Below are 22943 nucleotides of genomic sequence, written 5' to 3'. Positions count from 1 at the left end.
TCAGTGGTCAGTGTACACTGTTTTGGTTTGTTACCTCCCTTATAAGGCAGCTGGCTGATAAGCGGATTGCAGAGATAGTGAAGCACTTCACTATTAGGCTATGTTCACGCTACGTAAGTCTCCGGACGTAGCGCGTTCCGTGAATAAGCGGCCGGAGATTTACGTAGTTTGCGTACAATGGAAAGTATACGATATACGGCGGCACAGTTCACACTACGTACGAACTTACGCCCGGATCGTACGCGGCGCCGTAAAAAATTAACCAGACCATTGTTTGAGGACGAAAATGCCGTAACTTACGCCCGTAGCGTTACATGCGGTCCCGTACGTAGTGGCGATTTCTTCATTTTTCCACTTTTCTTTGCCGATCCAAAAGGTTCTGTGGGGTGTACGGGGCTAGCAGAAGATTTCCAAGTAAAAGACCGCTGTCAGGTTGCTACGTAGGGCGTTTGGGAAGCGTAAGTGGACTACGGGCGTAAGTTCGCGGTCCGTACGTAGCCGGCCGCAAACACACAGGGCGGATCCGCTGCGGTTCCCTAACTTGCAATGTCTATTGGGAAGACACACTGGGATGTCCATCCCGCAGCGAGTATGTCTTCCCATAGACATTACAGGCCAGGGATCCGCAGCGGATTTCGCTACGAATTTGCAGCGAGAAATGCGATGCGGATCGGCCCTGTGTGTTTGCAGCCTCACTTTAAATTATCTCATCTCTGCTGCATACACATAGGGTTACTATAGTAAGTATTGCAAAAACGGACAGCTACAGTATGTCTAGTTCCTTCTTTGCAGACTGGGAAACCTGGGTGACATATAATTATATCTAGGTGTGTACATTGTAAGAATGATTTTATATCTGTGTTTGCCGTCTCTTATTCATGTTTTGCAGAATCAACAAGCTAAAATAGCCCAGCTATACCTTCCCCTTGTAGCGATGTTGATAGACAACGTCTCCAGGTTTGCTAGCAAGGACACCCTGTACCACTGTACGGCCATATCAACCTCTGTAAGTGTTTTCCCTGTCAGGAAATTGTTTATTATACTAAAGATTGTGAACTAACAGAAGCATAAAACTCATTTTATAAACTAATACTACTTTTTTACACTGTTTAAAGCACTAAAGAAAAGATTACTGTTTCTGTGTGCAAACATATTTTAATTAAAGGGAAACATAAAGGTCACATGACAGCATTTTGGGGGTTCTACCTCAATGCATGGTGCCAATGCTGTTTTACAAATATACATTAAATATACATTAAATCCGGGAATTTCCACACCTTGTTGGGTTCACAAAGTCTGAACCCAACATGGTGTGGAAGTTGGGGTATCCATGGGGTTAGTGGTGTCAGCTGCCGTGGACAGTACGTTGTTCATACTTTTGGAGTATTTTTAGAGTGTGTTATTGGTGCAAATTTAATTTTCTTGCACGTTTTTGCACATAAATGTTTTGTAAAAACTTGGAAATTGCAAGACCTAATTTGCATAAAAAATTCCTCCAAATTCCTACAAATACTCCAACTTGACAATGAGATTTTCACGTTTTTTCACCATTCATGTTTTACTAAGTTTAATACAGCTAACATGCGGCCAGCTAATCTGCTTTTACTTACGCCATGTTTTGCAGGCATCAAGGGACACATTTATATGCAGTTTTTCCTCCCCTTCCAACAGATCAAGCCTGATCATGGATAAAGACACCGGTGAGCAATGACTTCATTCTATGTGACTTATGTTAGGGAGGTCACAAGATGGACTGGAATCCTAATGCACTGCTGTAATAGCCCGCCATGATGTCTGTACAGTGTAGATAACATGTATGTACATAGTGCTGTAGGCAGACTTCTTGCAACCATGCAGATTACTGGTGCAAGTGTAGGCTATGTTCACACAACATTGTTTTGGCCATATTATTAGACAGCTGTATTTTGAAAATTTCCAAAAATACAGCCTAAAATAAACGTTATGTGAACATGCCTTAAACCTAGCATTAAAAAAATGTGGTCTAAACCTCATGATGAGTATGTAATAGCAATATGTATTTTAACTGAAAGCACTGAAAGTTTAGGTTTTTCCATCTGCTGCTCCTTTGTGTAGTGCGATTCCATGCGGCAGCCATTATTGTGGCAGTGCAGTGTCTGAGGGGTGGTGGGGCCTGGGGGAGCTATGTCTGGCAGCATTGGGGTTGTTGGCCAACTGGGTCACTCCCTCCTCGGGTGCTGTTGTTGTTGCGGTGGTGTGCGCCATTTTTTGGTTAGAGGCCCACATGTATCAGGAACCGTAGAGTGGTGTGTGGGCTTATGTACTTTTATCAAATTGTAACTAACTCCTGATGTGAGAAGCCAATGGTAAGTGATAAGTTTATGGATATGAAGCGCTGTCTGCTTTTTCTCCCAATAGAATAGCATTATATATGCACAGGACAATTTTGTTAAAGAGCTTTTCAGAAAGCACAATAGTTTATTATGTGCCTCCATGCTGTAAAACAATAGAAGAACCCGTACGTTACTGAAGTTATATTAGTCGTAATACAGTCTCTTTATAATGTGATGGCTCTGCTTATTCTGTCCCAGTCTGTTCAGAGAAATTGAAAACTATGCTACAGAAAGCAGGAAGTGTCAGCCTATTGTAGGTGCTCTAGTGGTCAGTGTGAAAATGTTAATATTCTTAATATGTTAAAGTTTTTCTTAACATGGATAGTAATAGTAACAAAAAATAAATCAAAAACACTTTAATAATCAATGTCTATAATAAAAACCCTATATTAAAGGGGAATGTCTGGGGAAAAGAAACATTTTTCTTTCCCATGACTGTGGGTGGTATAAAAATAATAAACCTGGAAGGAAAGTATCACTCCCTGTCCCAGAGCAGAGCGGGAGAATTGTACAAAATTTTAGTGCAAGCTTTGGTTTTGCGCAAAGTGGGAGTTTGCTCATTATATGTTGTGCAAAACTGGGGTGTGAACAAAACCTTCACAAAATTTGTACTTGAGCAGGAAATAATGGATCACCCAACAACCACCACCACTATTCTCACTCCTCTGGTCCACCGCTTGTCTGTGCTTCTTCCTGGAGCCGCCATGACATAAGGCCCTATTTCACGGAACGATTATCGGCTGTATTCGGCCGATAATCGTCCCGTGGAATAGAAGGCAACAATCAGCCGACATCGTTCATGTCGGCTGATCGTTGCTGTTGTTGGTTCTTCAAACATGTTGAAAGACAAACCGTTGCTGGAATAGGAGCAACGGTAGCAGACCACCACTATCCTCTATGGGCTGCCCGGATAATCTAGCGATCACTCGGGCAGCCCCCTCGCAGCTCCCCGCGGCCCCTCTTGCACTCACCCGCTCGCTGCCACCGCATGTGATGACGGTGGCAGCGAGTAGGGAACAAGCTGACAGCGCTCGTTAGCTCCTCACAGTCACCCCGTGTAATAAGGGCTTTAGGCGATAACCTGGTTTGGCTACTGATTGGCCAGAGGTTCGTATAGTATGTTTATTATTTTTATACCACCTCCAGTACATAGTAAACTTTCCTTTTCCCCAGGCAGCCTTTCCTTTAATCTTGATATACAATCACTCACTGCTGATATAACAAGTCAGTGTTGCATCATTATTATTGTAGAGGTGGCAGGCATTAATATTTATACTGTGGAACTTTTACACCATTTACAATACATTTTACAACTTACTCATTTTGTTTGAAAGAATTGTATCACCAAGAAAAAAAACTGCTGTAAACTTTCCACATCCTTTTAACTTTAAGTACTTGAAAACAAGACTAAACAAGACTGTAAATTGGCTGTCATCTTGTGTAGAGAAAGTCTGGTGGACAGTATGGCCAGGTTCCATGCCAATAAACGCATGTGGCCTAAACCATGCCCCCCCTCCCCCCACCTTGTTCATAAATAGATACAAGATGTTGCTAATAATCCTGTAAATATTGTCATCATGGGTGATCAGTGTAATGGTCCCTCATGGAAGCCTTTTTTATAGCATTGTCCGCATGGCTTGGCCCTCTTGGTGTTGCAGTCTCAATGCCGAGGAGGCAACGTGACACCAGTCCAACTCTCAGGGTTATTAAAGGGGTTATCTAGCGCCACGAAAACATGACCACTTTTTTCCAGAGACAGCCCCGCTCTTGTCTCCAGCTTGGGTGGGGTTTGCCACTTAGCTCCATTGAAGTGAATGGAGCTCAATTGCAAACCACACTGGTCTGGAGACAAGAGTTCCGTTGTCTCTGGAAAAAAGTAGCCATGTGTTATAGCGCTGGATAACCCCTTTAAGCCTATGCCTGCTTTATACTGCCTGTGGTTTGAGCGGTGTAAAGCTAAGGTTCACTGTCTACTTCATATATTTTTTTAGATCCCAAATTTATTCAGCTATGCAAATGTACCAGTGATTTGGGGTGGGTTATAGGGAGGCACAGATTTACCTTAATAAATTTTTTACAATACAGCGCACAAAATTCCCTCAATAGATATAGGATTATATGATAAATATTGCTGATTGCAAGGGGGGGGGGCATGTTTATATGCCTAGCTGTTTTGTGATTGAGTTCAATGTATATACTGTATGCATCAACCTACTAAACTCCCCCTAGTGGTGACAGCAGAAAGCGAGAATATATCAGTTATGTAAAAGAGAGAGCAATTTATTAGAAAATAAATCAGCTCAGAAATTTGTACCTATGTCCATCCTTCTTATCACCTCTGTAGTCATTTGTATTTCCATCTCTGTCTTATGGTAATGTTTTATCTTTCCTTTGTTATTTTTTTCCTCTTACCCTGGGTTATCCCCATCCCCTCTATAGCGTTACCTCTATACTACCTTCAGTTGCAGCCCACTATAACTCATGATCCTGTGGATTTACATAATTCTATAGGCCATTTGTCACTCCTTATGACAATATCATTCTGATTGCTGTCATTTTGACACCTCAACATATGTCATCCAGCTCCAATCTGCAGAAGATCATAATGAACACTTAAGGTTGGGTTCACACTGCATTTTGGCAGTCTGTTTAACATATGCATTTTTAATTGGTTACTTTTAACATACACAAAAAAATGTGCAAGTCAATGGATCCAAACAAATTGCACACAATTGCATTCGTTTTTTAATCCATTTTTCCCCCAGTTTTTTCCCCATAAAACATACGTTAAACGGACTGCAGTGTGAACCCAGCCTTGTGGTACTATAAGGGTACTATTACACAAAGCGATTTTTGAACAATTAACGATAAACGATCTCAAACGACCGCTATGGTGAACGACCTTAAATCGTTCCCCCAATTACACGTAACGATCGGTACTTATCATCGTTCTTGCGGTCGTCTTGTCGTCGCTACTGCGAACGAACGAACAACATCTTATTCCACATGAACAATTTGCAAACGATCAACAATAAAAATAGGTCCAAATTCTATCAAACGACCAACGATTTCTCGTTGGTCGTTTAATCGTTGTCTGCTATTACACTAAAAGATTATCGTTCAAATCCGAACGATCTAACGTTTTTTCAAACGATAATCATCCCGTGTAATTGGGTCTAAGTATAGAGACCTGTCTTCCTATTAAGCGTTTACACAATGTGGCACAGACACACATCTTGCCTTTCAATTCTCATTTCCTGACTCAAAAGCTGAAAGTGATTTACGGGATAAAATACTTTAATAAAAATGTCTTCTATTACGTCCTTTGTACATTTACAAGGTTACAGCTCATCTTTCTCAAATGGTTGCATCATGAAACGAGAAGACTCACGGGGCTCAATCAACATAGATGGGATGACCGACCACAGCATGAACGGGGAAAATGTAGGTTTTACATGAGTGATACTGCTATTAATTATACATTTATTAAGGTGATATCACAATTTTTGTGGTCTGGCACATAGTAGTCTGGCGAGGACAATGTTCCCAGAACACATATGGGTCCTAATTAAAAAAATTTTTAAAGCAGAAAATTTAGTGTTAATGAAAAATGACCATCACTTGTCCATTGTTATCTTGCTACTACCAGAAAAAGTAAGGTCCTTTTACAATTTCTCACCCATAGGCCACCACAAACAAGCACCGTTCAGCCAGAGCATACTTGGCATGAGCGAGCGGGTGGCCGGGCTGCACAAACGATCCATGTATCGTTTGTGCAGCCATTGAAACTGACAGCAAGGATATACATTTATCCATGCTGTCAGTTTTCAGATCACACAGCAGTTGCATACTTACCTAATGTGCTGCTGCTGCTCTTCATCTGTCTTCAAGCCCCCCCCCCCCGCCAATGATTCTGGAGGAGGCAGGGCCTGAACACAGCGTCTGAACAAGAGAGATGGTGAAGAGGATGCTGGATCACAAGCAGCACAGTTGGTGAGTATGCAACTGCAGTGTGATCTGCAAACTGACAGCACAAATATATGTATGTCCATGCTGTCAGTTTGCCTTTATGGTCATCAGTCTCCTATATCCAGTTTACACAGGAAGATATGTGGCCTATGACAAGAACTTTTGAAACATGTTCTATAGACATTTTTATCACTGGCGTTTTATCCTCTCATTTTTTTTTTCAGTACGACCCATTTGATCCTTTATCATATGATTTAACTTTTTTTTTAAAAAATGAAAGCATTTGGGGGAGGGGGAATAATGGAAGTATTCATATTTTTTTTTCTTGAATTTTTTACCCCCCTATAGAAGTCAATTGGGGGAAATGTCAATGTTTCTATTAAAAAACAAACAAACACTGAACACAGGCCCTGTTGCAATTTCACAATACTGCAAATGCTCTGAAAACTGTGGGTATTCCATTTAAATTTTTCCCTATTAACTGTTATCTAACACTAACAGAGCAAGAAGCAACTAGCTAGGCGCTTCTCTCATGGTTTGTCTTTTTGACGAAGGAGATGGACTCTTTCTATGAAAAGTCTAGAGAGACAGTGAGACAAGGGAAAAGTGCTTAGCTAAGTGCCTCTTCCCGCTGGTTCTAGGGATCGGTGGGGGTGTCTGCTTTTTTATTGATTAAAACTTCTGACGTGTCAGAGTATTTATTTTTAAGTGATAGTGAACATGGCAAAACAGCGGCCATTCTGTGAAACGTCCGTGTTACAGAATGACCGGTGTCTGAGATGTTCAACCTGGCCGATACTGCACTACCGGCTGGGTGAACATCACTTCACATTCGGGTGTGCCCGCACTCCAATTAGCCATAGCACAGAATGTAAAATATGGCCGGGAGCCATACTTTACATTGTCTGCACAATCTATTTCGTGTGGCTGCTGTTCACTAAATAGCGACCACACAAAATAAACATGGCATGGAATCCCACCCACAGTGTGTCACTGGGCCAGGATTCCATAGGGGTTAATGCGATAGACCACTGTGATTAAACAACGGCCGTTGTTTAATCAAAAAATACATAGTGGGAACAAGGCCTAAGACTGGGAATGCTAGGATCAAGTCTAGTGTTGTAGGTCAGCATGGGGGAAGTCCTGCAGAGAGAAGTGAGAGGAGGTAATAATGGATTATAGAATTTATAGGCTGTTTTCTGCTCATTTCAAGAGTCCTCTATTTCTCAGTTAAATAGTTGTTGTTCTATAACCTTTCCAGATGCGTAGAAGCTCAACGAAGAGCAGTGTGTCCCCTTATACCAGACTGGATTCATATGAAATGAAGAGCCTGATCATCAGCTACCTGTACATAGTGAAGGTTATTTCAGAAGGTAAGTGTTCACATTACAATGTGTTCCTATATGTTATGCTTACAAGTTAAAGTTTTAATATTCAAGCATTGATAGAAAGACATCAAAAGGAGAAGACGAAATCTCATTCACAGACTGATCTCCAGTAGGTTATGTGAAGTCTCGACATGGCATATAAAATGCATATTTATTATGTTATCACATTAAAAGAATTATAAAAGAAGCAGGACAGAGGGGGAATGAATACCAGCAGTCATAGGTCTCTACTTAGACTTCATGGATAACTGTGGATTATTTCTTCCATTATGATGGATTACATTTACACACATATTGGGTTATTTCTGCACTACATTTGGTAAGGTTTGGGAATATAACATAACTGAACGATTGAATACAATTGTAAATTCAAATTAAGGGGAAACTGACAGCATGGATTTGCATATATCTGTGCTGTCAGTTTCCCGTTAACATTATTATACATTGCTATTCATTTCTGCCCTACTTCTGGCTCACCTCCTGACCTTTTGGATCTCCAAAGAGGGACACTTATGGTTCCCTATATAAAGTTCTATTTTACGTGCAGTTCTACTTTTTAATTTAAATGTTATTACACAACTCTTATTTTTAAGATTCTAATAGCACCAGATGATAGAATGATATGCACACTGGCATTTAATATGCAGGTAGGAGGAAGACTCATTCGTTAGCAATGCAGAGAGTTTATTAATGCTAATATATATCAAGGTTGAAGAGGGGGACTATAAGGAGCCAAAAGGGTCTTAGGTCAACAATGCGGACAGTTCATCCTGAAGAGAGACTGTCAGACGTCACCTGGACAGCTCCCAGTACTGACAGCCTTCAAGGAGCAATGCTCTGCAGCTGTGACATCTCCAGGCTAGCGACCACACTCAGGGAAACATTCTGCTAGAGGCTTCTGGAGTAACAGAGAAACAGTCACTCTGGGCACGAGGCTTGTCACACAGGCTAAAAGGAGTGCCAGTAACATAATAAAGATACATTTTCTATTCTTCTAAAGTCAGAGAACCTCTTATTTGTAGGAGTGTAGATTTTTGTGTGTGTGTGTGTGTGTGGGGTCTGTTTGGTGGATTGGCCTTAGTGGTTGCATCCATGTAGGATTAAATAGAAAGTTAAACTGTAATTCTTCAGCTTAAAACAATACTGTATCCACCAACCCCTGTCCCAAAACCACTGGTACCGCCCATTTGATGAGGGTAAGTCCCTCCCGGCCATGTCTAAAATGTGTCTGGTGCCTTTGTTAGGGTAAAAAATGATATTTTAATCTGCAGCAGCTGAGGCTTAGCCTTAACTGTGTGTGCCCTAGGCCTGTGGCGCCTTTCCTTTCTACCTGTCCTCATCTTTAGGAACACCCCCAGGCGGGATTTCTCCTATTCAATGTTTGTCTAAGCAGTACTGCTTTGGATCATTAAGGCACATTTGCAATGTTTAGACAAGTGATGAATAGGAGAGATCCTGGCCAGGGGCCTTTCTAATGATGGGGAGGGTGGGGAGAAAGAAAGGAGAGGGGTCACTGACCCAGGGCACAGACACTCTAGGCCAAGCCACATTGACTCAGCTGCTGCAGATTAAAAGATTGTTTTACCTCAACACATTATAAAATAAAAGGCCGGAAAGGACTTACTCTCATCAAATGGATGGTACTAGCAGTTTGGGGTGGGTGGGTGGGTTGGTGGATATAGTATCACTTTAAGCTGAAGAATTACAGTATTACTTTCTATGTAATCCTACATCAATGCAACCACTAGTCTCCAATATAAATCCAATATAAATCTATGAAGCTTGTCTTGTCCAATGGGATGGAGATTGCAGGGAGATGGGGAGAGAAGTACTCAGCCAGACACTTCTCCTGGCTGAATACAATTGACTTTGTAACCTGGAGGATGTGCACCATATCTTATACTTGATATCTGCCTATCCTAATGTAAATTTTTGTGTTGTTCTCAGAATCTCTCATTAGCTACTGGAATAGAATGTCCCAACAAGAACTTCTGAACTTCCTTACACTTCTAGAGTAAGTTGAACAAGGAAATGTACTACAATACTTCAGTTAGCTTCTCTTCTTCTCATTCTTTTCTACTATTATGTTAAACATTGAACCACTCTTTGGTTTTAACTGTGCTTTATTTAGTTTTACTTACCTTGTTTCTGCTATTGTGGAGATCTTTGGCCATGCCTGTTGTTTAGGCCCCAACCATTGGTTGTTATGATCTATCCAGGTACTTAAGGGTAATAACTTCTTGGTTCTTTTCTAAACTAAACTTTAGTATTTAGTATTTAATTACAGCGCATTGTATATATGCATTGTGCAGAACTTTTTATTTTATTGGAATCATTTTGCATGCTTCATTATGCTATCTTCATTTATTTTATACCCATGTTGTCGTGTGTGAGAATATAAACCTGTGATGATCTATGTGGTTGCTTTTTAGGGCTTGCCTATACCATTTCAGATACGTAGGAAAAAGAAATATTGCAAGGTAAGAACAATATTATATACTTGTTTTTGGAGTTGTGTAGTGAGAACAGTGAATGGTCACCCATTTACCCTTTGAAGGATGTAAAATGTTGTGTAATCCAGCATGGTCAGGTCTGTCTAGCTATGTTTTATATCTATCATGGTAGTTACACATTTGACTACAGCATGTTGACATAAAGACCAAGATTAAAGAGGTATTTCAGGATAGGGGAAAAGTAGGAGATTGAAGAGGGTCCAACCTCTATACCCTCCGCCAATCTCAGTATCGCCCCCCGGCTTCTGTGTAATGAATAGAGCCGATACAGCACATGACCTGCGGCTCTATTCATTCCTATGGAGCCAATTGAAAGAACCGAGTCAGCGCTCTTCAGGCATACTTGGCTCTTGCCGTCACTTCATAGGAATAAATGCTAGAAGAATTCATAATACAGAAGCCCGGGCCCAATACGGAGATTGGTGGGGGGTACAGAGTTTGGACCCCCCTGCAATCTCCTACTTTTCCTCTATCCTGTGGGCATCAGGGGAGTCAATAAGCTACCGTTAAATCTGTCAGCTCTATATCATGATAAGATCTGCAGACATTGGCAGATGGCTGACAGGAAGATGAAACAAGTACCTGTTTCTGGTGGCTATTTGTAAAGTTATCAAGAAATAAAGAGGTTGTCCTGAGCTGCAGCATGCATGCCTTCTCCCTCCACCACCCCTCCCTGCCCTACATGATAAGTATATAGGGTTTGGCTTCCTGCCCCGAGATCTGTACAATGTTCATCAATAATCGAGAGCAGGGAGGGGTGGGGGAGAGAGGATGGATAAGAGTGTGCATGCTTCAGCCCAGCCTCTTGAGCTAGGAAGGAAAACTTGATTTTATAAAAGTCAGTAACTAAGAGGTAGCCATAATTTGCCCAAGTCTGCATATCTGAGCATGATATACAACTGATAGATTCCCTTCAAGTGTCTGAAAGATTGTGCACTTATTGATCTTACAATGACTTTCTACCTGTATTATTTTTAGCACTGTAGAGTCGATGAGAGCTACCCATTTGCCCACTTCATTTGAAGGGCGGATGTCCTGTAAAGACCCTTTAAATATACAGGTCCACTTTCCTAGAGTAAATTTAGACCACGATACTATTAGGTAATAATTTTTCTTTCGCTCTACTAAGACTTATGGGAAAACGTAGCTCCTGAAGGTAATGTAAACCTAGCCTAGTTGTATATCATTTCATTTTAACTAGTAATGGTATGGCACGTCATTCTTAAATCTTTGAGTGTTTCCTGGTCAGTGGTGAATACGGTCGTCAATCATTCAGCCATTCTTTGTTGTCTGCTGGAATGTTGAAAGTTTTATTCATAAAAGGATAGAGACTGAACTGTGTGAAACTGTGATCATTACAGGAGTCGGTCGCATGTCAGCGCCTACTGTAAAACATTCCTATGTGACTGGTCATACATATCATCTGACCTTGTGTGGGAAGATAACAATCATAGCATTCCGTTCTAGTAACCCCATATTAACATTTTTCTTGCATTCACCTATTGCTTCTTAGAAGGAGAATGTTATTAAGTGCTGACATGCTGAGGTTTTTGTAGGTGTTTTCTACACGAATAAATGCGGACAAACTGGTAATTCTTTTTTTTACGACACTGTCATAGAGACATGTCGAAAGTTTTGATCGATCCGGATCTGAGTGTTCAAAACCGGACCGAACGGGAGAACGAGCTGGGAGAAGACCACGCTAAGCACAGTCCTCTCCCGGGTCTGTGTCAATTCGGTCGGGCTCATAATGTAAATCTATGCAGCCCGACTGATTATGCTGACACAGAGCAGGGAGCAGACGAGATGCAGTACGGTCCCCTCCCTTCTCGGTTTGACAATTGGTACGGGTCTGCACACTTAAACCCAGATCGAACAAAACTTTTGACATGTCTTTATGACATGTCAAAAGTTTTCTATGATGACAATGACACTTTAACTATTACTAATCTAAATGTAATAAAACTAATTTTAAAAAGCTGTAGAACTATACATCATTCAAATCTCCCATTATGAAGGACCCACATGTTCTCAATGGGGTTTGGGTATTTGGACCTTATTTCATCATTATGGCCTTTACTGGCTACTTGATGATCCTTTGATGGCGCCCCAATATCTTAGCAATTTCAAGAGTGCTGCATCCCTCTGAAAACCATTACATTACATGACTATTAGCTCATATTGTATCCGTATTTACATCTACGTTTATTCATGTGTGCTATGTTTTAGTCACAATTATACATACAGACTGAAGATTTCTATTATTCACCTGTACACATTAACCACTTGGTCATGTGTATAGAGAATGAATGGAGCACTGGCCATGCACGCCTGGTGGACAGAATTCATTTTAAGGACATTTTTGTTCTATTCCGTTTGCTCGCCTGATTGGTCGGGGTCCCAGTGTTCAGAGCCTGACATGTTAAAAATTCAGATTTTTTTTTTTTAATCAACTGTTTGGATTCCATAGAGGAGATTTATAAAACTGGTGTAAAGTAGAATTGTCTTAGTTGCCCCCAGCAACCAATCAAATTTCACTTATGTTATCTCAAAGATTCTTTGGAAAATGAAAGGTGGAATCTGATCGGAATCTGGGCCAGTTCTACTTTACACCAGTTTGATAAATCTCCCCCTATGTTTCAATGTTCTTCAGTAAAGCAAAGTTCAGTATTCACAAGTCTTGTCAATACTTGGAAGACTTATACATTGTGCGATAAACATTTCTGGTTATTTCATAAAATAACACAGCTCATTTCTTAGAATTATGATGTACCTTAAATAAACAACATCTATTAGACTGTAGCCTATATCTCCCGGGCTCATACACTGTGGTTAGCTGAGATTTGATGGTCAGGTATTTACGCCTTCCTGTCTGTGCCTCAGATCTTCACGTTTCTGAACAGTAGCTTGGGATGCAGAGTGGTTGTATAATAACACTAATCATTATCACATTACATTATCACTAAAGGTCGTATTGCGGCATGTTGTATTTTGTTTCTTGGGACATCTGATATAGTTTCTACTAATGACCAAAGAGAGTAGTTACATTCTCATATCCATACTTTTTTACAGGTGTTGGTTTCTGGCAGTGCTTCAAAACCACTACTAGAACACGCACATGGTTTGCTTCATTGTGTGTGTTACTTTTTTGTGTTACTGAGTCTACAGATTTTTGTCCTTCTTATTGGATTTAGACAATATGGGGGATATTTATCAAACATGGAGTAAAGTGAAACTGGCTCAGTTGCCCCTAGCAACCAATCAGATTCCACCTTTCATTTTCCAAAGAGTCTGTGAGGAATGAAAGGTGGAATGTGATTGGTTGCCAGGGGCAACTGAGCCAGTTTCACTTTACACCATGTTTGATAAATCTCCCCCTATATCTGTGGGGATCTGCCTTGACAGAGTAGTGAATGTAGGGGGCACTGTAATAGACAAACAGCACTGTATGTGGGCACTTTATGGCTATGTTCACACAATGTTTTTCCTCTCCATTTAAAATGACATCTGTCATTTTGAGGTTAACAGTATTCAGTAACCAGCTGGGTGTTACCAGTTTGAGGTGTGTCACTACACAGCCTACCAGTGTCAGCTCTGATTGGATATTGTCAGACACTATAGGGATATTCCTTTTATTGGTAACACCCAGTTGGTTACTGAATCATACACTTCTAGTAAGAAGTAATGTGACATCCAGAGGAATGGAACATCCAGCTATAGGAATAGGTGACCCAGAATGGTTATTTCATGGGTATTGCATATAGTTACTAAAATAAACATGCCAGGAGTGGTGATACGTTCACTTTAAAGGTTACGGAATAAGGATGGTATAAACTTTAGGTTAACGTGTGGTAGACCACATTTGACATTAATCTTATTTTAGAAACCATAATGATTGTGCAAGGTTTGTATATGTAACCATAATGTACAAGACTGAACCTGCCTGTGATACAGTGCCAGATGCTTCAGTTTAGAGAATGTTTTCTGGTTTGCATCCAAAGTGAGCATGGTTTAGTTTGGTATTTTGTCCGTGCATTGATTTATGCATAATAATAAATACAAAAGAGTGAAGTCCACAGCTCCATGCAGTGAAAAAATCGTAGAAAACTTTATTCCATAAGCTTTAAAATCCATACAGTGATTAAAATAGCGCCGACGCATTTCCGAATAACAATTCCTTAATCATGGCAGTTACAACATGCTATTGCACAGACTTAAAGGGGTAGTCCACCCAAAAATTTTTTCTTTCAAATCAACTGGTGCCATGAAGTGCCAGAGATTTGTAATTCACTTCTATTAAAAAATCTTAAGTCTTCCAGTACTTATCAGCTGCTGTGTGTCCAGCAGGAAGTGGTGTTTTCTTTCCTGTCTGACAAAGTGCTCTCTGTTGCCTCCTTTGTCCATGTCAGGAACTGTCCAGAGCAGTAGCAAATCCCCATAGAAAACCTCTCCTGCTCTCCAGACTAGAAATAATACAACTTCCTGTTGGGCATACAGCAGCTGATAAGTACTGGAAGGCTTGAGATTTTTTAATAGAAGTAAATTACAAATCTCTGGCACTTCATGGCAGCAGTTGATTTGAAAGAAAAAAAATTTGGGTGAACTACCCCTTTAATATAGAACACGCCCACATCTGGGCGGTACAATGCAGTCTTATGTCAAGGGTAGATCATGTGGGCTATATGAGATGAGTTATCCAACATAAATCACAATGCATAGTTGAATACAAGCATGGACAGAACAAATTCAAAAGGAATAGGCATGGCATGGCAGGGGGAAAAAAACCAAAAGGAAAAAAAAAATAAAAAAATTTTTAATATAAAAAAATAAAAAAAATTGGAAAAAATAAAAACATAAAATGTTCTATTTTTTATTTATTTATTATTTTCTTCTTTGTTTTTTTTCCCCCTGCCATGCCATGCCTATTCCCTTTGAATTTGTTCTGTCCATGCTTGTAACTATGCATTTTGATTTATGTTGGATAACACATCTCATATAGCCCACATGATCTACCCTGGACATGTGACTGCATTGTACCGCCCAGATGTGGGCGTGTTCTGTTTTTTGGTGTTCATTTACTCTTGTATTTAAGTCTGTGAAATAGCATGTTGTAACTGCCATGATGAAGGGTCCTATTTCACGGGCCGAGGAGGGCCCAATCAACGCTCGTTTACTGGGCCTATTCCACGGCCCGATAATCGTTTAGCGAGGGCTGCAAGGACATTGTTACCGATGTCCTTGCAGCCCTTGCAGCAATACATTACCTGGCTGCAGGGCTTGTCCTCCGCTCCGTCTCCTCCCCGGGTCCCCCGCGCTCTATCTTCTGAATGGCCGGTCAGCTGACAGGCCACACTCAGCCAATCACAGGCCGCAGCGGTCCCGGTCTGTGATTGGCTGAGCGCTCCATCAGCTGACCGGCCATTCAGAAGATAGAGCGTGTGGGACCCAGGGATGAAGACAGCGCGGAGAAGAAGCCCTGCAGCCAGGTAATGTATGATGCTGCTTCTTCTCAAATCGTCGGTCGCCCGCCGCGCACCGCTATTCAACCGTAGCGATGCGCGGTGGGGGAACGATGATTTTAGGTCTGGCCCTAAATGAACGATCAGCCGATGACACGATCATCGGCTGATCGTTCTCTCTATTTCACCGAACGATAATCGGCCGAATCGGGCCAAATGGGGATAGGACCCCATTTGGCCCGATTAGGGCCCTAAGGAAATGTTGTTCCGAAATGCGTCGGCGCTATTTTAATCACTGTATGGATTTTTAAAGCTTATGGAATAAAGTTTTCTACGATTTTTTCACTGCATGGAGCTGTGGACTTCACTCTTTTGTATTCACTATCCCAGTGAAAGGCCTGAACTATTTCTCCACCTGCTCTGCACTTTCTGGGACCCACCCTGCTAATCCTACAGACACACATTGAGCTGGTATAATCTGTTATTTTGGACATTATGCATAATAATAAAGAGTTAAAGAGTTGTGTGGCTCAACGTTTGTGCCACATTTAACCACTCCTCACCACTCCAGAGGGCTACCCGGGAAATCGCTAGATCGTCCGGGCAGCCGATAGCAGATAGCAGCGGTCTGCTGCCGCCGCTCCTGTTCTGCGGAACAATGGCAGCGGATCATTGCTATATTTGTCCTTTGTCTTTCAACATGTTGAAAGATAAATGACTGCAACTATTAACCGACAACGTTTATGTCGGCTGATTGTTGCCTTCTATTACTCTATTAGTTTTTAAAGGAACTCAGCAGAGAGGTTGTTACGAACATCTTGGAGAAGCAACCATAGATCTCATGAGAATTTAGCATGTTTATATACTTCTGTCTCTTTATATAATCCCATGGGTCAAAGGGATACTAAGTCTTCTTAAGGAGAGTCTGTCATAAGGACGTGTGGAGACATAAAGGCCATTCCTGCTCCACTGGGAGTTCTGGGAAGAACCTCCTAGGGAAAGAGGTGTCCTTTCAAGCCAGTGTTTCACTCCATCTCTTTTAGAACATTGCCTGGGGATGTATGCCAAGCCAAACAATTTCTCCAAAAGGAAAGACTTGGAGATTGAACACAATTAATTGGAAACAAAAAAACAAAACAAAACAAAAAAAATGCAAACCCGTTATTTTTTGGGTGTGTCCTTTAAAACCCACCACAACTGACAGATTTTTTTAAGCAAACCATCATTTTTTACAGGTTTTCTATTCTAATAGCCAGCCACATCTAGTGTGGTGGGATAATCGGGTTTTAGTTTAGTCCTGTGAAAAACCTTCCAGATTTACAAAGGGCGTGTGCCACGCAAAAAAAAACAGACACAAACCACAGCATAACGGCTTATAATTGATGCATTGTTAGTAAATAAGACCCATATTGTTTAGGCATGGCAGTGCAATATTTCAAGGAACCATCCCTTTTCTCACGGATGCTGATGCATAAGAAAAGGTGCGGCCCCCCAATCATCTCATTGACATGCTTAGATGTTAATATACCTAGCTTTTGTGTATCTGAAGGCTACACTGGCCATCTTTTTGATTTGTAATAGTTCTGCTCCCATCCAGCTTCTTTTAATGTGGACTTTGCACCAAGCCGCCTACTCTTCGGTTCTTGTTCCTTGTTTTTGCTTCTGTGCGCTCCACTCCCCGTCCGAAAAACATCTGACTTGTTCTCGCCATAGACTTTAGTGGAACAAATGAAAAAGATTTAATGGGGAGAGAAAAACGCTGTATCATAGGATAGCAACTGGTCACAGGGCATAAAAAGTAAAGCTTATAAACACTTCTTGAACAGCAAGGAAAGGACTGTGGAGAAGGAAATCATTGCTAGTGGGTGTATTTATTCTACAATGCGTTTTTAAGACCGATGACTGTTCCCTTGTTCAGATTTGTGTATTCCTGTGAAGGAAATGTCATATCCACCCTGAGACACTTTGAATATGTGTTTTACACCACCTCATTGCCATCTTAAACACCTGACTCATGTTGGGAGAATTTGTCTACTTAGGTCACCTTTGTGTAAAACTGTGTATGTTATGCTGTGTAGTTGACAGTTAATCCAGACTTTAATTGTTCATATGAAGCAATATGTATCACTATGTTTCTCCATGGACTGTATTATACACACATCATCCTTTTTGTGTATTTTTGCTTTAGGTTTTTATGATGTCTGGGTTTTATGCCAAGTTTCTCACAGATTTTCCCCTGAATTTGCTAGATTTTGTGTTGCTGTACGAGGACAAATGTTCATTTTAATAAACGTGATATGATCTTTTAGTCTGTGCTGCCATAATAGGGAATAATCTGTACAATCATTGTCTTCTTAGAGTTCAGGACCCTTGGATATCTAAGCACTTTGTGGCAGGAGACAGAAAATCTCAGACCATGCCGGCCCTGCGGAGTAGGACTGGAGCCACACGTCTGCAACACCTCAGCAGTTTAGAAAGCTCCTTCACTCTTAATCATAGTAAGTCTTTACTAGACTTTATATCAGCATTCTACCAGTAACGATGGCACTAGTTATGATGTTTATTCTCAGCATTGATGTAGAAATTTAAAGGGTATCTTACAACATGACAAGCCTGAGCATCCATGCCAGTGTAACCAGAAGCCTTGGGCCATAGCAGTTATTGGGGCAGAGGCTGCAAATATCATATGTCAAAGTTGGAAGGCTCAGTTACATATTTTTTATTGGGGTCCAGGTAATCTAAGATAATCTTCTGATAAACCCTGCAATTTTAGTTCATTCACATCAATAGCTCTGCTCATGTAGAATAGTGCCTCCTTACCTGGTAGTCTAGGGTAGTGTCCCCTTACCTGGTAGTCTAGGGTAGTGTCCCCTTACCTGGTAGTCTAGGGTAGTGTCCCCTTACCTGTTAGTCTAGGGTAGTATCCCCTTACCTGGTAGTCTAGGGTAATGTCTCCATACCCAGTAGTCTAGGGTAGTATCTCCTTACCTGGTAGTCTAGAGTAGTGTCTCCTTACCTTGTAATCTAGGGTAGTGTCTCCTTACCTGGTAGTCGAGGGTAGTGTCTCCTTACCTGGTAGTCTAGGGTAGTGTCCCCTTACCTGGTAGTCTAGGGTAATGTCTCCATACACAGTAGTCTAGGGTAGTATCTCCTTACCTGGTATTCTAGGGTAGTGTCTCCTAACCTGGTAGTCTAGGGTAGGGTCTCCTTACCTGGTAGTCTAGGCTAGTGTCTCCTTACCTCGTAGTCTAGGGTAGTGTCTCTTAACCTGGTAGTCTAGGGTAATGTCTCCATACACAGTAGTCTAGGGTAGTATCTCCTTACCTGGTAGTCTAGGGTAGTGTCTCCTTACCTTGTAATCTAGGGTAGTGTCTCCTTACCTGGTAGTCGAGGGTAGTGTCTCCTTACCTGGTAGTCTAGGGTAGTGTCCCCTTACCTGGTAGTCTAGGGTAATGTCTCCATACACAGTAGTCTAGGGTAGTATCTCCTTACCTGGTATTCTAGGGTAGTGTCTCCTAACCTGGTAGTCTAGGGTAGGGTCTCCTTACCTGGTAGTCTAGGCTAGTGTCTCCTTACCTCGTAGTCTAGGGTAGTGTCTCTTAACCTGGTAGTCTAGGGTAATGTCTCCATACACAGTAGTCTAGGGTAGTATCTCCTTACCTGGTAGTCTAGGGTAGTGTCTCCTTACCTTGTAATCTAGGGTAGTGTCTCCTTACCTGGTAGTCGAGGGTAGTGTCTCCTTACCTGGTAGTCTAGGGTAGTGTCTCCTTACCTGGTAGTCTAGGGTAGTGTCCCCTTACCTGGTAGTCTAGGGTAATGTCTCCATACACAGTAGTCTAGGGTAGTATCTCCTTACCTGGTATTCTAGGGTAGTGTCTCCTAACCTGGTAGTCTAGGGTAGGGTCTCCATACCTGGTAGTCTAGGCTAGTGTCTCCTTACCTGGTAGTCTAGGGTAGTGTCTCCTTACCTGGTAGTCTAGGGTAGTGTCCCCTTACCTGGTAGTCTAGGGTAATGTCTTCATACACAGTAGTCTAGGGTAGTATCTCCTTACCTGGTAGTCTAGGGTAGTGTCTCCTAACCTGGTAGTCTAGGGTAGGGTCTCCTTACCTGGTAGTCTAGGGTAGTGTCTCCTAACCTGGTAGTCTAGGGTAGGGTCTCCTTACCTGGTAGTCTAGGGTAGTGTCTCCTTACCTGGTAGTCTAGGGTAGTGTCTCCTTACCTGGTAGTCTAGGGTAGTGTCCCCTTACCTGGTAGTCTAGGGTAATGTCTTCATACACAGTAGTCTAGGGTAGTATCTCCTTACCTGGTAGTCTAGGGTAGTGTCTCCTAACCTGGTAGTCTAGGGTAGGGTCTCCTTACATGGTAGTCTAGGGTAGTGTCTCCTTACATGGTAGTCTAGGGTTGTGCCTCTTTACCTTGTGGTCTAGAGTCGTCTTAGGATTGGGATAGTGACTCTTGACCTTGTGGTTTAGGGTAGCGTCAAATTACATAATGAATTGGGGTAGTACTTACTCCTTGATAATTTAGAGTAGAGAAAAGGGTTAAACACTACTTATTCAGAATAGGTGAAATGGGTACTTTTATTTGTGCTGTAAGGGAAAAGTAGGGGAGGGGGATTTGGGAGATTTTAAAAAGTAAAATTCTTTTTCCCCGGTGATGTACAGTAGTATGAAAAGCAGACATGTTCCTGGTGGTGTAGGATATTTTAGAGGGGAAATATCAGCAGGTTAGACAAATTTAACCAGCTGATATGTCCCTATTGCACAGGAGACACAGAGAAGGAAGGTATGCTGCTTATCTTCCTCCTCTGTGCCATTCTGGTGCAGTTAGACGCGTGCTCCACGGTTCAGAGAAAACGTTAGGAGCACTGGGGCACTCGTTAGAAGCACTCCATGATGCCGATCCACCCCCCCCGACCAACCCACCCCTTTTTAGTCATAAATGGAACGGGCTGTCCGGGGACGGGCTAGATCGGCACTATGGGGGCAAGCAGTGCTTCTTACGTATACGCCAGTGCTCCTAATAGTCTTATCAGACTAACTGCACCAGTATGTCACCAAGGAGGAAGGTAAAAGACATACCTTCCTCCTTGGCATCTCCTGTGCCGTAGGGACATATCAGCAGGTTAGATTTTTCTAACCTGCTGATTGTTCCCCTTTATGGTGCGTTCACACCTACAGGATCTGCAGCTGATTTTCTGCAGCAGATTTCATTTAAATAACTGAACACAGCATCAAATCTGCTGCAGATCCTGTAGGTGTGAACGCACCCTTAAAAGGGTTATTATATTATTCCCTTGTAGCCAAATGTAAATTAGAGGTTCATACAGATTTACTAGTTTACAGTAGCCAAATGCTTATCTGGCTGACAGCTATTTTTCCTGATCTCCCAAAAGACGTCTAACCGATATATGTCTAATGTATACTGGGACCTAGTAGTTTAGTTCCTTCAAAGGAAACCAAACCACACTCTGATATTTAGTATTCTTCTTTGTCCCTGTATTTGAGAAGAAAGGTTACACCTATCCAGGACCATGAGATAAATACCATGGGGGAGATTTAGCAAACATGCTGTAAAGTGAAACTGGCTCAGTTGCCCCTAGCAACCAATCAGATTCCATTTTTCATTCCTCACAGATTCTTTGAAAAATGAAAGGTGGAATCTGATGGGTTGCTAGGGGCAACTGAGCCAGTTTCACTTTACACCATGTTTGATAAATCTCCCCCATAGTGCTTATTTCCTTCCATTTATGAATGATTGTTGTCCCCTATGTAATTGCTGTACACCATGTATTTTGCCTACAGGTTCAGGCTTCACTGAAGCCGATATTTTACATCAAGCATTACTGGAGGGCAATTGTACTACTGAAGTGTCCCTAACTGTACTGGATACCATCTCATTCTTCACGCAAACCTTCAGGGTAAGCCTTTGCCTTTACGGCTCACACGTGTCATTTGTATACACATAAAGCTCTTGAGAAAAAAATTATTTAAGAAGATATAAGCAGTTCCATTTGTTACCCTGTACAATGGCACAATTGTACTCATAGTACAGTGGTGAAAATGTACAGTAAGGGTGTGTTCAAACATAGTAAAAGTTTGTGCACAGGTAGACATTTTCCTACTTTAATATAGCTTACTATTAGAAAGGAAAACAACTGTATTTCCCCTCCTATGTTATAGGTTTAGTTTACTGTGTGTGAACATAGCCTAAGTCTTTACCAAGACCTGTGGAAGGCTTACACCACAGAAAGGGTGTGAATCTAGCCCTAGACCAGTGGTCTGCAACCTGTGACTTTTCAGGTATTGACAAACTACTATTTGTAAAATTCTTTCACGGCCTGTGGTGGTCTAGGCCTACCCAGAGTTGTATTTTCTCAGCAACCAGAGGGCCACAGGTTGGAGACAGCACATTAGACCATTGATATATACCTAGGAGAACAATGAAATTTTCTGACTTTGGTGAGTGTCATCTTCTTAACTTACATTCAAGAATACTGATAAAAATATGTGGAATAATTGTCATGATTTCTGTAAATTTTCCTCCTACGTTTAGCGGTCGAGAAAAGGAAGAATAGTAGTTAATCTAATACCTCACATGTAATTAATCATTATGTGACAAAAGTCTCTGCTGAGACCTACTGTGATCAAGAGATTTAGGCTAGGTTTACCTCACAATTTTGCAATCCGTTTAATGTATCCACTCTATGAAAAACAAAACGGATGCAAAAACGGATGGTAAAAACAGATGCTGTTGTATGCCATCCGTTTTGATCCGTTTTCCATTGACTGACTTACATTTAAAAAAAAAAAAAGGATCAAAACGGATCCGTTTTTTTTTTTTTTTTTTACATTTTAAAACGTACACAAAAACATGGCTCACCACATTTTTCTGTACATTTTGCAAAACAGACACAGTGAGACGGATTGCAAAATCGTGATGTGAACCAAGACTTATCTGGGGACAGAGTGCGGCAGCAGCGTGAATAACTCCCCTGTCAACCACTAGTAAATGAGTTGTTATGGAAATTCAGCCAGAAAGTGAATTGCCCAACTGCTCAGCTCTTTCCCCAGCTATATCTCCAGATCCCAACGTGTGTCAGCAATGAGATCCACTATGATTCTAACAAAGACATTGCTGTTTTCTGAAATTTGACTGTTATATTAAAGGAATACATGTTCCTTTACATGTAGCAGAGTATTGGCTACCAAAAATGCTTATTGCTAATATTTGCCCCCCCC

The 22943-nt window shown here is 41.4% G+C and overlaps 1 protein-coding gene across 3 annotated transcripts in view; it reads left to right on the top strand.

Moving 5' to 3' along the window:
- The window catches only part of DOCK11 (dedicator of cytokinesis 11), a 199678-nt gene that overhangs the window by 95693 nt on the left and 81042 nt on the right, over positions 1–22943 (top strand). For all 3 annotated transcript variants that reach the window (XM_069943237.1, XM_069943236.1, XM_069943239.1), the window contains 8 exons: positions 890–1006; positions 1625–1700; positions 5713–5816; positions 7603–7714; positions 9677–9743; positions 10162–10209; positions 18060–18199; positions 21507–21622. In XM_069943237.1, coding sequence (XP_069799338.1) covers positions 890–1006; positions 1625–1700; positions 5713–5816; positions 7603–7714; positions 9677–9743; positions 10162–10209; positions 18060–18199; positions 21507–21622 — 780 coding nt within the window. The remainder of the gene's footprint in view (positions 1–889; positions 1007–1624; positions 1701–5712; positions 5817–7602; positions 7715–9676; positions 9744–10161; positions 10210–18059; positions 18200–21506; positions 21623–22943) is intronic.

Source organism: Dendropsophus ebraccatus, chromosome 10, assembly GCF_027789765.1.
Source record: "Dendropsophus ebraccatus isolate aDenEbr1 chromosome 10, aDenEbr1.pat, whole genome shotgun sequence".
NCBI classification, from domain to species: domain Eukaryota; kingdom Metazoa; phylum Chordata; class Amphibia; order Anura; family Hylidae; genus Dendropsophus; species Dendropsophus ebraccatus.
Note: the sequence above shows the minus strand (reverse complement) of the source record. Positions and strands in the feature narration are given on the sequence as shown.